The sequence below is a fragment of the Paroedura picta genome, chromosome 2, assembly GCF_049243985.1.
Source record: "Paroedura picta isolate Pp20150507F chromosome 2, Ppicta_v3.0, whole genome shotgun sequence".
Classification (NCBI taxonomy): domain Eukaryota; kingdom Metazoa; phylum Chordata; class Lepidosauria; order Squamata; family Gekkonidae; genus Paroedura; species Paroedura picta.
In genome coordinates, this window is record NC_135370.1 from 77351703 (window position 1) to 77366600 (window position 14898).

The window sequence follows — 14898 nt, forward strand, 5'->3', positions numbered from 1 at the left end:
GGCTACACCCTGTCTCCCTGAAGCTGTGGTGGTTACATCTTAAAGCCAGAGCCCGGCAGCCCCATCTCCAAAATCTGCTCCTCCTTGCTGGATCCGCTCTGTGGTTGGAGCTCTCGGGAAAGCACCTGGCGGAGCAGATGAGACTTGGGGCGCATGCTCAGATCACCTAGCCCGTTGTAATTCTCCATTATCGTACTTTAACCATCCAAGCCATCCTCGGTTTACTTCAGAAGAAGTCCCACTAAGATAGACTCCCTGGTCAATGGGCACGGGATTGTCGCCCCGGGAGTTGGCCCCACTGCACTAAGCATCCAGGGGCCGCCTGCAACCGTGGAGACTAATCCGGATTGGTTAATGCGGAGTGCGAAGGTGCGGTCTTCATACGTGGCGCTCATCCCTTGCGCTGGCCGCCGACCCCTTTCCAAGCGAGGGGCCACGGGACGGTGCCCTGCTGGGTCCAGGGGGTGACGCCTGCGGGTGAGGGGGAGGGTGGGGGAGCGAGGTCCGGCGGCCGAGGCTGGGCGGCCTGCGCAGGCACGGGCACGGAGGACCCGCCCGTCCCGGGAAGGGTTAAAGCGGCGGCGGCGGGGGGGCGGAGCCCAGCCTGGCCCTGGGAATAAGGCGCCGCCGCCCGGCCGCCTTTTTTCCCTTCGGTGGCGCGGTTGGCTGTGCCGCGGCGCGCGCAGGGAGCGGAGCAGGTGCTACCCGGCGGCTCCCCCGGGATGAAGCCTCAGTCCGGCCGCTCTCGCCGGCGCAGCGGAGGGTAGTGCTGCTGGGCAAGGCTGGCTGCTTGGCTGGCCCCGGCCAGCCATGAGCCCTGCGGGCGGCGGCCACCCTCGCACCGGCTGAGCCTTTCCGGAGCGGCTGCCTTGCGCCCCGTCCGGCAGGCAGCTCGCGAGGGACTCTGGCTGGGGGAGCGACGGAGCAGGCGAGGACTTCGCCAGAGGTCTCGACCAGTCGCCCCCCCCTCCCCGGGCCCGTGTCCTCTTCCCTTCCCTTCCCTGCCCTTCCCTTCCCTTCTCCGCGGCCCCCTCCCGCCCGTTCAGTTCCTCCCCCCTCTCCTCTCCCGAGGTTTTATTCGCCTCCGTTCCGTTTTGCGTTGTCCTTCCACCAAGTCTGCCTGGCACCATGCTGTTCCGTCGGAGACCCACTCTGGACGGTGAGTCCCGGCCCCGGTCCGTTTTCGGGACGCAGCGCTTGGGCTCTGCCTTTTGGGTTGAGGCGCCACCGGACGTGCTCTGGGGGGGGGGGGGGGCGAGCGCATGGTCCCGGGGGAGCGGTAGAAGAGGGCGTGAGCCGAGTGTCGACGGGGAAAGTGGAGCTTTGGCGTCCCCTTCAACCCGGGGCGGGGAGTTGTGATGGGCATTTGTGCCCCGTCCCCCTCCAATTGCCTGCGCACGGAGTCCCACAGCGACCTTGAGGTGGATGCACCTCTGAAGGCATGGGGTGCTCACGTGGACGATGGGCGTCTTCTCAGCTTCCTTCTGGGTTTGATGCGAAGCCGCTGCCAGTCACCGGTGGTGCCTTCACCATAACGGAATCAGAATCGCTGCCAGAGCTCTTCCATGGAACCGGCACTGGGGGGGGGGGGGAGGCACTCCGCTTTAGGCAGAGGGCTGGCTGAAGTGCAAGCCGGGGACAAGTGGTCGGCCCCAGCTGTGCTTCTCAGGGCACCAGCACCTGGCCATGGCGAAGAGAGCCGGTGTTGCCTCTAGGGGGCACTTTCCCCAGATTGGCTCCTGGAGCTGGTCAGCCAAGGTGTGGAAGATGTTTGGGACCTTTCCCCTTACAGAGGCCATCAGGACAGCTAGCCCTTTCTCTTCTGGGTTAAAGGGGCTATTTGGAGAGAAGCCTGGCTAGTTCACAGCACCAAGAGAGACGGACTGTCCAAATGAGTGGGCCAAAAGTATATGTGTGTGTGTGTGTGTGCAGAGACTTAAATGGGTTTCTGCATTTCAGAAGGGGTGGTTAGAATGGAATTCATAAAGGACCGAGGAGGCCGCCAACTGTGAGTGAATGAGGCAGAGCCCAAGGAAGAAAGGCACTGCACGCTCAGGGTGGCATCTCGCTGGCCGGAGGCTCATCTGGGGGGGCTCTGGAGGGGGAGAAGGCCCCAGGGAGAGAAATGGCGAGCACGGCTGGAGCACTGCCCTGTTGGTTGGAGGGAGGCCTGTGGGTCTCGGCTCTACTCTGCTTGTTACCTCTTACATCTTGGCCCCCGATGAGTTACGCAACAACAGTCAGAGGCTTATTTTGGGGGTGTTAAATTATGGACGAAAGAGGAGTTGGGCCGCTTTCAGCTTTCAGCTTCATCTGCGTCACCAGCCACATCAGACCAGCTACCTCTGGCCCCTCCCAGGGACACTGCCTTAACCCCCCCACCCCACCCATCCACACAACTAAACTGTCATCTCCGTCTCAAAACTGGGAAACATTCTCCAGATTTAAGAGTGTTTTTTGCTGCTGTGGACAGTCCCCAGGAAATCCTGAGGCAGTGCCCCAGGTCATGTACAGAGTCTGGCTCCTCGGGTGGAACTTCTTCAGGATGGACCTTGGCCAGGCTCTGCTTTCTGCCCAGCATTCTGTGCCCCTTGGATTAGCCAGGCAGCCAACTACAAGGACATGGCTGAGAAACGTGGCACATTCAACAAGGGCATTTCACAAAACTAATATGTAAAGCCTCAGCTAACAGTGGTGTAGGATCATTCTGCTAATGCATTCAGAAGTAGAAGGCTAAGGCTGTACCTTACATAGTCTGATTAGCCAGTCCCCCTTTGAGGGACTGATGCCTGGCATTTATTTACTTAATTTGCAGTCTCCCTTTCTTACTGAGGTGGCTCACACAATTAAAAATAATACCATTGATCAATGCAATACATATCGCAGTCAGCACAATTTCTTTTGCAAATGGCTTGGCAGCTGAAGAACATTATCCCACCCCTGTTTTAGGTATTTGGCCCAGGGGGGCTTCATTTGCTGTCCTTGCTGCGAAGTCTGGGGAAACAAAGGGTGTGAATGGGCTAGCAGAAGGAATATCCCCATTCTCAAAGAACACTCTAGTGTCAGAATGGGAGGGGGAGGAGGAGAGTCATTTTAATGAATTGCTAGCAATACTGCCACATTCTGAATCTACATTATTTTTTAAAAATCTTTGAGAAAACAGGAGAAGACACAAGGAGAACTGCAGGGTAACTTTCAAATGCCAGGAGCTAGACTGGGTAATGAAGCAAAATGTATCTAATCTGCCTAATAGTAATAATAGCATTTTACATAGAGGATTACAAATGTTCAAAGCAGTTCATGTATAATTTCAGTAATCATCAAGAGACCACTTAGTTCATTAAAAGAGACTGAGAGCATGAACTTCTTCAGGATGAAATCATGGGCTACCAACCAGTTACCCCAATATGGCACAGGCCAATTAAAGTTGCGTATATTGTCCGCAAGGAGGTATACCTTTTTAGCTAAGATAGTTAATGCACAGGAAATCAGGGAAACGAGGCAAATACTATTTCTTGTTCCAGTCTGTAGTCTGCCCTCCTTTTAGAAAGTGTTTCTCTGCTCCCCCTGACACCAGTTTGGAATGTGCCATCCCCTGGTCAATGGGGAGTAGGGACCCTTAGGAAGGTGGGAACAATTTGTACTGGAAGAGTACCGTGGTTCGTGCCTCTCACTCTCCAGCACAGCAAAACTATTTTCTTGGGCTAGTTTGTCACTCTGACCTCTCAGGGGTAGCCTAACTGGGAATCCATTGTCCAGGGCCATACTCATGATTTTAGTGGATCATGGACAAATCTTTCTAAGAACTCAACCCTATGTGATTTTAATATGCTATAATCTCAGATCAGATTGCAGGCCAGAATGGGTCTTTGTTTCCCCTAAAGATGCTCATTTGAGAGAAGATTACTGTCCCTTCCTTCAGCAGTCTTACATAGAACATAATTCATACTGTTCTTGAATAACCGTGAGGGTTGGCTGTGTCTGGCAGGAAGTCAGGGGGTGGGGCATCCTGTTTGTATCCTTCAAAGGTGAAGGAGAGATACTCATACATGCTCTCCCTTGAGTGCTCAGCACTTGGAACAGGGAATTGTGTTTTTACACATTCTCATCCAAAGATATAACTTCTGCTCATTGTTGTCTGGCAAGTAGTGGTTGGACTTTCACAAAGGAATGATAATCCAGCATTGTACTGTGGATAAGAGCTGGAGCACACTGAAGACAATGTTTTTAGCAGTGAAAATGAGAATTATCTCTCAAGGATTAACAAATGTTTGGTGAAATTTCTGTCTGAAAAACAGCCAGGGATTATATTTTCTAGGGAAGTGGCTTGAGAAAAGACGATTGGGGGGGGGGGGGAGGAATTAGAAGACTCTATTCATTACTGTTATAACTGACAACAAGGGTGCTTATTATGTTCTGTATGAGGAACGGGGGCTATTAACAGAGACTTTTAGTCCACCCAAATGTGTTTGGTCTAATTTGAATAGCTCAGCCTTCCTAAGAAGAAATTATGAATGAGCATCCTTTTGCCTTTGCTGAGGAAATCTAGACAAAGCATTTCTTTGTGACAATTAGAATTGGATTTGTGGAAGAAGGAAGGAAGAAATAACTGGGGAATGTACTTTGAGGAAGAAGGCATAACCCTTGGTTTTACTGGGGAACCAGGGAGAGTACAGATGAGAAGGCATTTTGTATGCTTCAACATACACGTTGTATATGTCTTGCGCAGCTCCGTGGATGGATGTGTGAGAGACTCAAGGGAAAACGCTTCCCCCCACAAGACAATTCAGAGGGTTTTTATGGGGAGAGCTGAGAAGCCTCCAATCCCTTCCCCTCCTTTTTCTCTGCCCAAGCTCCAGTGAAAGCCACAGGCCTGAATTATGGATGAGACTCCTTGGGTTACAGCCGTTCCACAGCACCAGAGAAGAGTCCAGAGACAGTCGACATTAGCAGCTGCTGCTCCCTCCCCCCCCCCCCCCAGCTCAAGATAAAGGCTTTCCCCCTGTTTTCCCTTGAGGCAAACACACCTGCCATTTAGACAGGAAACAGCCACGGCTGATGTGAGGAGCACTGCCTGCCTTCTACCCCACCGTAGGTCTGGGGGGACACATGGTTGCTGGCATGGTGGGGAAGGGAGGCAGAACTGGATTTCCTACCCTACTTCTGGTTTGGAAAGAGACATTGAGTGGAAAGCAGGCAGCAGCACTTCCCCTTAATAGCAGTTCCAGTGTCCCAGTAGTCATGTAGCTGAGTCTTCCCTCTTATGTATGGTAAGGAGATGCTATTCTGTTCTCCTGGGATAGTATAGGATTTTGACTCATAATCTGATGGTGAATTGGTGAGGGCAGGGGGTACTTGAACCAAGTGTCATAGGTTGCAGCTACTGACCTGTGTGTAGTGGACTTGGTGATAAGAAATGGAGAAAAATTGTGTGTGTTTGTGTGTGTGTGTTTTCTAAGAGACGGTTCTCTGCTACTTGAGCAGCCATTGCTGTTGCATGGTAGCCGGGAAGATGCTCCCCCTGCCAGGCATCCTTCTGAGACCTCAATGAGCAGTAAAGACAAGAAGAAGTAGCCTTTCTTTTATCAAGGGAATATGAGGAACCTGTTGTATTCCCACTTGGAGGAGCTTGGTATTGGTGGGGTATGAGTGATACTCAAACCTCTGAGTGTTGGTGGAGCAGGGCTACTTGGAGGACTCCAGCTCTGTGTGTGGAGCTTGTCATGAACAGAATGGAGGGTGGAGGGAGTGGGAAGAGAGCGTAGGGCCTTTGTGGAGGTGGTGTGAACTACTGAAACGGCGGCAGCTTGCGTTACTCGTTTCTCACGTCACACCACCTACACTCATGCATACAGAGGTTGGGAGCCATACACACTTGCATGGGAGTGCTCACGTGAGACCGTCCACACACACACAGGCACGTACGATGACGTTCTTGCTTGCTTGCACATGAAGAAAGCATGTGCTTACGGAGGAAGGGAATGCATGGATGCTTTCTCATGTGGAATTATGCTCTGCAGGGTTGCCAACTTTAGTGACATAGTTGAATGCCTCAGGATTTGGGATCGTTCTGTCTCTACATCCCAGCTCTTGTAGGCCCTTGCCTTTCTTTGACTGAAAGAAAAGGAACAGCTGATCATCAAAGGATAAAGGCAGGATCTACAAAACATAGAATAACAAGGACACAATGTTGCTGTTTTGTCTCATTTATTTAATTGTTTGTTTATGTATTTATTAGAATCCTGTAACACCACTCCCGGATCAGCCTGCTTGTGGTGATTTAAAATAAAAGCACAGCAACAAAAACACTAATCTCCATAGAACCGCAAGGCTATGCCATCTTGCTGATGAGTAACAATACAAAAGTGAAATAAAATAGCATGGATGGTGACAACTATCCTTCACTAGACCCTTACTCTTCCACTCCTCCGTTCCCAGTCATGTTATCTAAAGGATGTTAATCAAAGGGGCGATGATTGGTGGGGGGGGGGTGTCCAGATTTCACAGAGGACAGGGGGGGACCCACTCTTATTCACTCAGCAGAATAGCTCCATCTTGCAGGCCCTGCAGTCTTCAATGTTTCAATTGAAAAGTATGGAGTCTTTTGAATATCTGGTGTTTGTTTACCTAATGTCTTGAAATAGCCCATGGAATGGGTGGATACTGATAGAATATTTCCTTATTGGGGTGTGATAAGCTGAAAGATTCACTTGTCTATTATTTTTCTGCAGGCTTAGCTCCTATACTACTGATCCTGTTGGCCTTGCCCCTGGGAGTTCCTGCTTGTCCGATGCTCTGTACCTGCTACTTTCCTCCACCTACAGTCAGCTGCCAGGCCAATAACTTTTCCTCTGTGCCGCGAGTTCTGCCACCCAATGCTCAGCGCCTCTTCCTGCAAAACAATCTGATTGGCACCCTGCGAGCTGGCATGTTTGGGCCCAGTCTTGTCACCCTCTGGCTTTATTCCAACAATATCTCCTCCATCCAGTCTGGCACCTTCCGCCATCTGCAGGCTCTTGAAGAACTGGATCTTGGGGACAATCGCAATTTGCGCACCCTGGACCCGGATACTTTCCATGGACTGGAACGATTGCAGTCTCTGCACCTATACCGTTGTCAGCTTAGCAGCCTACCAAATACCATATTTCGCAACCTCTTCAGCCTCCAATACCTCTATCTTCAAGAAAATAATCTGCTCTGCCTGCAGGTGAGCAAAATTCCTTTGCTGGAAGGGAAAAGTAATGCCCCAGTGCAGCTGTGAGTGGAGGAAGAAGTATGGGTCTAAATGGATAGTGAACACTGGGTAGGAGATAACCTCAGTCAGCAGAGCAAGATTGGGGTGGGGGGGAGCCAATATCCTTCTCAAATAGGTGGTCTAAGATGCAAATGGACTGAGGAGCAGACAACGTGGGGCTCTTTGACCATATCTAGACAGCTGACAAGCATGGCTATCAACCCTTCCCCCCAAACACATACTCAGGCATGCTGGTTCTCCCCTTCAGGCAGGTGCTCAATGTCTTGCCAGGTAAAGGTAAAGGTAAAGGTATCCCCTGTGCAAGCACCGAGTCATGTCTGACCCTTGGGGTGACGCCCTCTAGCGTTTTCATGGCAGACTCAATACGGGGTGGTTTGCCAGTGCCTTCCCCAGTCATTACCGTTTACCCCCCAGCAAGCTGGGTACTCATTTTACCGACCTCGGAAGGATGGAAGGCTGAGTCAACCTTGAGCCGGCTGCTGGGATTGAACTCCCAACCTCATGGGCAAAGCTTTCAGACAGCTGCCTTACCACTCTGCGCCACAAGAGGCTCATCTACGCGCCACAAGAGGCTCATCTTGCCAGAGACTCACTTAAAAACCACATTCCTATCCGGCCCTGGGCAGTGTAGCTTAAAGAGTAGGGAAGCTGCAGCCAGGCCTGCAGCAGTAAAAATGCATTTAGAGATCTTGCCTCATTGCTTCAAGCCACATCCTGTGGGGGGGGGGGGGAGGAGGAGGAGGAGGAGGAGGAGGAGGAGGAGGAGGAGGGAGTGGTGTCAGACATCCAGTCATTTAATAATAAGCTCTGAATTCCCACCCAGCGCTAGACCCCCTAAGAAGGATGAGGTACAAAGAAGCAGGCTACAGTGCTCCATGTGTGGGTGATCATTTTAAGAGGGAGGCACAAATTATTTTCCAGGCGGTGTCCTTCATATGTTGCCCTTCTTCCTCACTCTTGTTCTGTTTTCAATCTCCCAGGATGACCTGTTTGTGGACTTGGCTAACCTCAGCCACCTTTTCCTGCATGGCAACAAGATCTGGCAGCTCTCAGAGAATGTCTTCCGGGGCCTGTCTGGATTAGACCGCCTGTTGCTACACAGGAATCGCCTGCACACAGTTCCTACTTGGGCCTTTCGTGATTTGCGCAAGCTTACCATTCTTTACTTGTTTAACAACAGCCTGACAACCCTGTCTGGAGAAACACTCTCAAACTTGCCCTCACTGGAGTTCTTGCGCCTCAACAGCAACCCATGGGCCTGTGACTGCCGTGCCCGCTCCCTGTGGGCCTGGTTCCGGCACACGCGTGTCTCCATCTCCGATGTCATATGTGCATCTCCTGCAGAGCACAAGGGACAAGACATGCGTCACCTAAAAGAATCTGTCTTTCAGGACTGTCCTCTGACCAATCACCACTCTGTTGGGTTTGACTGGGGTTGTAAGCCTGAGTGGGAGAATGGAGCCATTCATCCCCATCAGAATGGCTCATCAAATCACCTGTATGGCCTGGGAGGCTCACCACCTGCTGATCCTTCCTCCTTCTACAGAGATGTGCCAGCCAATGACATTCGAAGCCCCAAGTATGATCCACCTACAGAGGATGACTATTGGGGGAGCTATGGCAGTGAAGAAGGAGGACAGCTTAAAAAAGGATGCTCAGGACCTGGTTGTTCCTCTCTGGACTCTGGAGCGATCAGGATTGTCTTCCTGTCACTTCCTCTTCCCTGCCTACTGATACTATGGGGACCTTTCTGGTTTTGACTACAGAGGGTTGCTGCTCTGCTGATTGGCTTTGGGAACTGAGCCCGAGGCGTAAACCAGGACACATTCTCACCTAGCACTTTGCTGAGGCCAAAGTGATAAACTTTGACCCTGACACTAAGGCAAAGGGTCCATTGCTGCTGCTGTTTCCTTGGCCTCTTATGAGACTAATGCTAGAGCCACTTTCTGGGTGGTATCTGAACATATTTTTTTCTGAGCATATGACAACATATTCCTTTTTATTTCATTTTTTTCCTGAATATATGGAAACATATTCCTTTTTATTTCAGGGGAGGGGAGGGAGAATGGCGTCTTGGGAAAGCTATGCTCACTAAATGCTACTGCTTAATGGGCCTGCTATGGGCATTCTGTGTTTCCTGTGTCCCGGCCAGCAGCTTCTAGTTAAACCCTGGATGAGCCAGGATCTCTCCCGTGCATGATAGGAAAATGCAGAATGGATAAACAGCATCTGATTCCCTGATCTCCAATCCACTCTGCAATCTCTTGCCATGCATGTGAGTGCCTGCTTTATCCAATGGGATTGGATCCTTTGGTTAAAGAGCTGAGTGTCTTCTTCCAGAACTGGGTCAGAGTATTGGACCGTTGGGCCTTTATAATCACTGACTTCTTCTCCAGTGTGTGATCAGATGAAGTGCTAGTTTACTAAGCACATAGCTTATCACAAGGTAACTTAGCCTTCCTTTCCAGAGATTTTGTCCAAGTAATGCTGCTGAAGCCATGTCTGTATGTCCAAGTCTATGTGCAGTGGTTGCAATTGTCACAGGATAAACATGTGAGCTGGTCTTGGTCATAACATCTGGTCTTCTGGGGTGGGGGGGGGCATGTTCCCTTCCTTTGCTGCCTCTGTCTCCTCTTTTAAAAGACAAAAAATATAATTGGAAAGATATTAAACTATTTTAATACGGTTTGATGGACTTGTTCACTTAAGGAAACAAGTAATGGGATACAGAGTTAAGCAGCTTACCAATCAGCAGGTAAAGAAGTCCATAGTATGTGGCAGGTAAGAAGCTAAGTTTTCATAGTAGCTTCTCTCTACATGAAGGTCACTTGTTCCCGGTACACACTTTGGGGACTGGTTAGAAGCCACCCAATGAGGACTGGCATAGAGCCATTAGGCTGCTAAAAGAATGACTTCACCTGAATGTTGTTGCTAATAGTTTGGCTCGTGTCAGCATGGGCTCTTTTTTCTTGTGGCAAACTTGAGTTTGTCAGGGAACATACATCTTACAGCCACAACCTCTCTTCCCTTCTGGCAGGTATACCACTATTACATGCTTTGTAAATTGTAAATTAGAAGGTGCTATAAAAACACGAGAGCTTCTTGTGGCGCAGAGTGGTAAGGCAGCCGTCTGAAAGCTTTGCCCATGAGGCTGGGAGTTCGATCCCAGCAGCCGGCTCAAGGTTGACTCAGCCTTCCATCCTTCCGAGGTCGGTAAAATGAGTACCCAGCTTGCTGGGGGGTAAATGGTCATGACTGGGGAAGGCACTGGCAAACCACCCCATATTGAGTCTGCCAAGAAAACGCTGGAGGGCGTCACCCCAAGGGTTAGACATGACTCGGTGCTTGCACAGGGGATACCTTTACCTTTACCTTATAAAAACATGGCAAATAAAATATACATTTTTGTAGAATGCAGACCGTTTTGGTAGAAAGTAGACCATTTCACACATTTTTAGGTGTATACCTAAAAATATAATGTGTGAAATGGTCTCTAGTGAATGAGCTAGGGAAGGCCACACTGGTTCCAGATGACAGTGGGTTGGTTTTGATGGTGTTAGAGCTGAATAATAAAGCTCCCAATATCACAGGGTATTAGGGGGGGGCTGGAAAAATCAGGAAAATCCTACTAGGGCAATAAGAAGCGTGGTAAGACTAAATGGGAGTGTGATGTGGACAGACCTTGAAAGTGAGCAACTACTGATTTCTAGACCAGATTAAGACTTCTTTCTAACTTCCTAGAGATTTTATTACTGTTATTTTCTTTTTAAAAAGTCACCCTTCCTTTGTGAAGCTCAGGGCATGGTAGATATCTTTCTGCTTTCATTTCATCCTTGCAACACTCCCGTGAGGTAGGCTAGACAGGTAGGAGAAGAAACCGATGAACAGACTGGTTCAAGGTGACTCATACATGGCTGACTGGCTTTGAACTTGGTCTTGTCTGTCATAGTCTGGCACTTCACTGACATTTATTTATTATTATATTTATAGCCCGTGCCTCTTGATCCATTCATCTCAGGGCGGGTTACATTCCTTTCTGAAGCCATCCTTCCCTGTTTGTCTAGGCTGTTCTATCTCCAGAACACAGATGTGTTTTAAACTGGTTTTCTGTTCCCACTTCAGAGAAAGTGGCTTGTCAATGATGATTCAAGTGGATCAAAAATTGTCCTTTAAATTGTACGTTAAATTGCAAATGTTCCGGATTGGCATGTCTCATGGAGGAATTTTTTTATAGAATTTGTTTTGCTTCATTCTTATTTGCTAAATGGTTTTTGAGATTTTCTTGGCAGTGTGACATGGAGAAAAAGTTACGTTCTCTATATATCCCACCCCCACCTTTCTCATCATGTTTTGCAACAGAGCAGCCGCCTAAATCTGAAAATATTCTGTTCTGTGCAACCATTGGAGTTGTTTCTAGCTTTCCAAATGATCTGTGACTGCATTTTTAAAGGCAAGAAAGGTTTCGAGCTTTTTCTAAAATAAAATGCAATAGAGCCCTGGGGTACATGTTCTGGGCGGGTGTGGGTTTGGCGTCTGGCACCAGTATTCTTTGTTTATAGTGCTTAATGTTGCCCTAGGGGCCAGTAAATTGTGACAGAGAAGGATGATGCTAGTGAGGAGCCTTTAATACGTAGAGGGTGGGGTTGAGATGGTTGCAGTGTGGGGGGGATCCAGAAGAAAACGTATCATCCCAGTCTACAGACATCTTTCTTAATTTAACATCACATAATGGAGAGGGAATGGCAGAGCTGGAGAGTGGTCTATTTTTAGCTTGTGGAAGCTTGCTTGGAGCCAGCGTTAATGTGAGAGTTCAGTTTTTGTGTGTGTGTGTATAAGAGAGAGTATGCACTGAGGGGTAACAGTTAAAATTGGCCGGCAAGAGAACATACTGCCAATAATTTTCAGAGTAGCCTAGCCAAAGAGGATCCAAAGCAAAGGGGCAGAAGGGCTACTCACCCGATGTAGCTCTCCACAGTTGCTGTGAGGCGTTAGGCCGGGAGTGAGTGGGTATGAGCTTAGGGTTAATTGGCAGGGATGAGGGCTAAGGCCAAGGCTTCAGCGAGGGCCAGGCTGAGCCGTGAAACGGGAGGAAAGTGCCATTAAATCTGCCAGCAAGACTCCAGCGGGCTCAGTCTTTCCAGGTCAGGTAATTATCCTTGTGAAATATTCATGACCCCTTATCCCAGATGCTATTTCAGAGCAGCAGGGGGAGAGAGAAGGCAGGCTCAGGAAGATACACAGAGAGAGACAGCGCAGCAAGACTCTTTACTCACTACGCCTGACCTCGTCCCTCCTGATCTCCCTTCTCCTAAACACACACAAGCAACTGCAGGTTGTGTATGCAGGGCTTCCTCACTACAGAAGACATGGTGACACTGCTGGCAGTGACGTGTGGGTCTAACTGGCTTAATCTCTGCACAGACCTTGTTTCTGGTTTGCTGTTTTTGTGCTGAGCTGCTGTGAACATTGAAAACTGCTTCCCATTCAAATGTTTCTAGGGTTCAGCACTTTACATTCAGTCAGAGTCCAACCCAGGCTCTCTTCTTACAAGGAGACATGCTGGAATTGTGTTTTGAGTTGTAACTACCTGCCTCAACTTCTTTGTGACACACTAATGTAAAGTTGTAATGCATACCCTATTCATTCTATTTACCCCATAAAGGACATCTCTCCCTAAAAGACTACTCCATAACTATGGTTTTCTAGAGGTTCTCATACCTTCCTTGCTTGTCTGCACATAGGTTCAGGCAGCACAGACTTCTTCACAGCCCGGCTATATAGACCAATCCCCACAGGCCTGTCATTTGGGCTCTGTCATTTGGCCTCTGTGTATTTTGAGTACCCCTAAGTAGGCAATGGAAGCTGGATGTTTATCTGATGTGGGGACTTCAGTCTTCTGGAGATACCTTGCTTTGTTTTAAAGGGAAGTAGCACTTGCAGAAACCATGAGGAAACAGTATGGGGTTTGTGTGGTCCAGAGGTGGAAGTTGTGACCCTTGAAAGAGAATGAGCTGTGTGACAAATAAGCAGTCAAATGTGCACGTGGAGTGACATATTGCAGATTTTGTTACACTGGTCTTGGGTTAAATTTTGTTTACAAGCAGAATATGCTTAACCCTGATGTAATAATGATCAGCTCCAAGCACTTTGCTTAAAAGTGGTATCTAGACAGCAATCCCTTTTCTTTTCTCAGAATAATAGAATATAGAGTTGTATTCTTGGCATAGGCAATGTAGCCAGGGTTGAATCTATCCTCCATGAGGTGATGTGTCTTTTTAAAATTCATTGTTTATGGAACGGAATACATTTATAAAGGTTTTCAGGAGACAATGGGACCTTCCTTTCCCCCCAAGCAGTTTGTAAATATATGAAGGAGTTAAACCTACTGACATTTCTCATTTTCTCAATGAGGCCTGATGGAATGTAGATTGCAGCTTATAATTCCAGTCCATGGTAAAGGGATGAACAAGCCACTGTGTCCTTTTCCACAAGGATGGTTTGCATCAGCCACTAGTAATATGACCAACTTATGCATTCATAACTTTAACTCTGCCCTTCTCAGAATGTGATGAAGAATTTGCAATCTCAACATCCCTGGAGTGATTTTTGTGCACTGCTGGGGGTCAAAGGCTCAATAAATTTCTTGGATCAATCAAGATTGGCATACAAAAGACCACTGTGTTAAACAGGGAGAAGTGCCATCATGGAGAATCAGCTTCAACAGCCCTTGGCATGGCAAGAGGTCAAATACAGTCAGATGGTTTAGCCACAAAGATGTCCTTAAAGAAAAGGTTAACTGAGTTAGATCAGTTCTGTGCCAAGTGGTCTTATTACTGGTAGAGTGGACCACACTGAAAACTAACTAGTGCCTCATTCAGGAGTGACTCAGTACTGTACTATAAGGTTAGCTACCCTATATTTTAAGGTGAAGATGCCATGCACTCTTGCTAGTAGATAATCACAATTGAATTTAATGGAACTACGTATACTTTCCTGTGCATTTTCTCTTAGCTTTAGCCTGAAAAGTTATCAAATAGCCCACTTCACTGGAAATAGGCACTGGGGTGTTGTCTCTGCTCTGTGCCTGACTTGGGTTTTCTTGAGCATGTGTATCTATTCAACTAGCACTGCTTTCTGAGAAAAGCACCACTTCAAGCACAGAGAATACGTGACCTCAGTTGGCAGGTTCTGCCGTATTACAGCTGATAATAACTCAGTCACACCCCTCTTGCCTTGGTTTAAGGGTCAATGGGGAATCTGTTCTTGCCACAACTCATTGGGTGGTCACTCAATCTGAAGTTAGTTGCATTCCAATCTAATAGAAGAAACAGCTGTTCAGAAGAGGATCAGGAGGATTAGGCGGCAGGAAAGTAAAAGATAAACATCTTAAATGGTTTTATGTCTTAAAGACATAAGGCTATTAGATGTTAATGTGCAAAGGGAAGCTATTTCAAGAGTCTGGGGCTTTAAACAACAGCTCTAGGGAAGCCAGGAAGAGATGATGAAGAACTGTAAGGCTCAGGGCCATTTTCCTGGAAATATGAATGTTGCTTGCCTGGGATAACCCCCAACTGTAACATAAATGTCCCAAAATGTGTTCCTCTAAGGAATTTCCCTTATTATATAATCATTCATACAAATCC

At 48.4% G+C, this 14898-nt stretch overlaps 1 protein-coding gene across 1 annotated transcript; it reads left to right on the forward strand.

Moving 5' to 3' along the window:
- Positions 1 to 562: 562 nt before the first annotated feature.
- RTN4RL2 (reticulon 4 receptor like 2) lies at positions 563 to 9943 on the forward strand. Its single transcript, XM_077320963.1, has 3 exons — positions 563 to 1159; positions 6732 to 7207; positions 8236 to 9943. Exons 1-3 carry the CDS (start codon positions 1129 to 1131, stop codon positions 9013 to 9015), a joined length of 1287 nt encoding a protein of 428 aa, XP_077177078.1. The 5' UTR covers positions 563 to 1128; the 3' UTR covers positions 9016 to 9943.
- The last annotated feature ends 4955 nt before the right edge of the window (positions 9944 to 14898 follow it).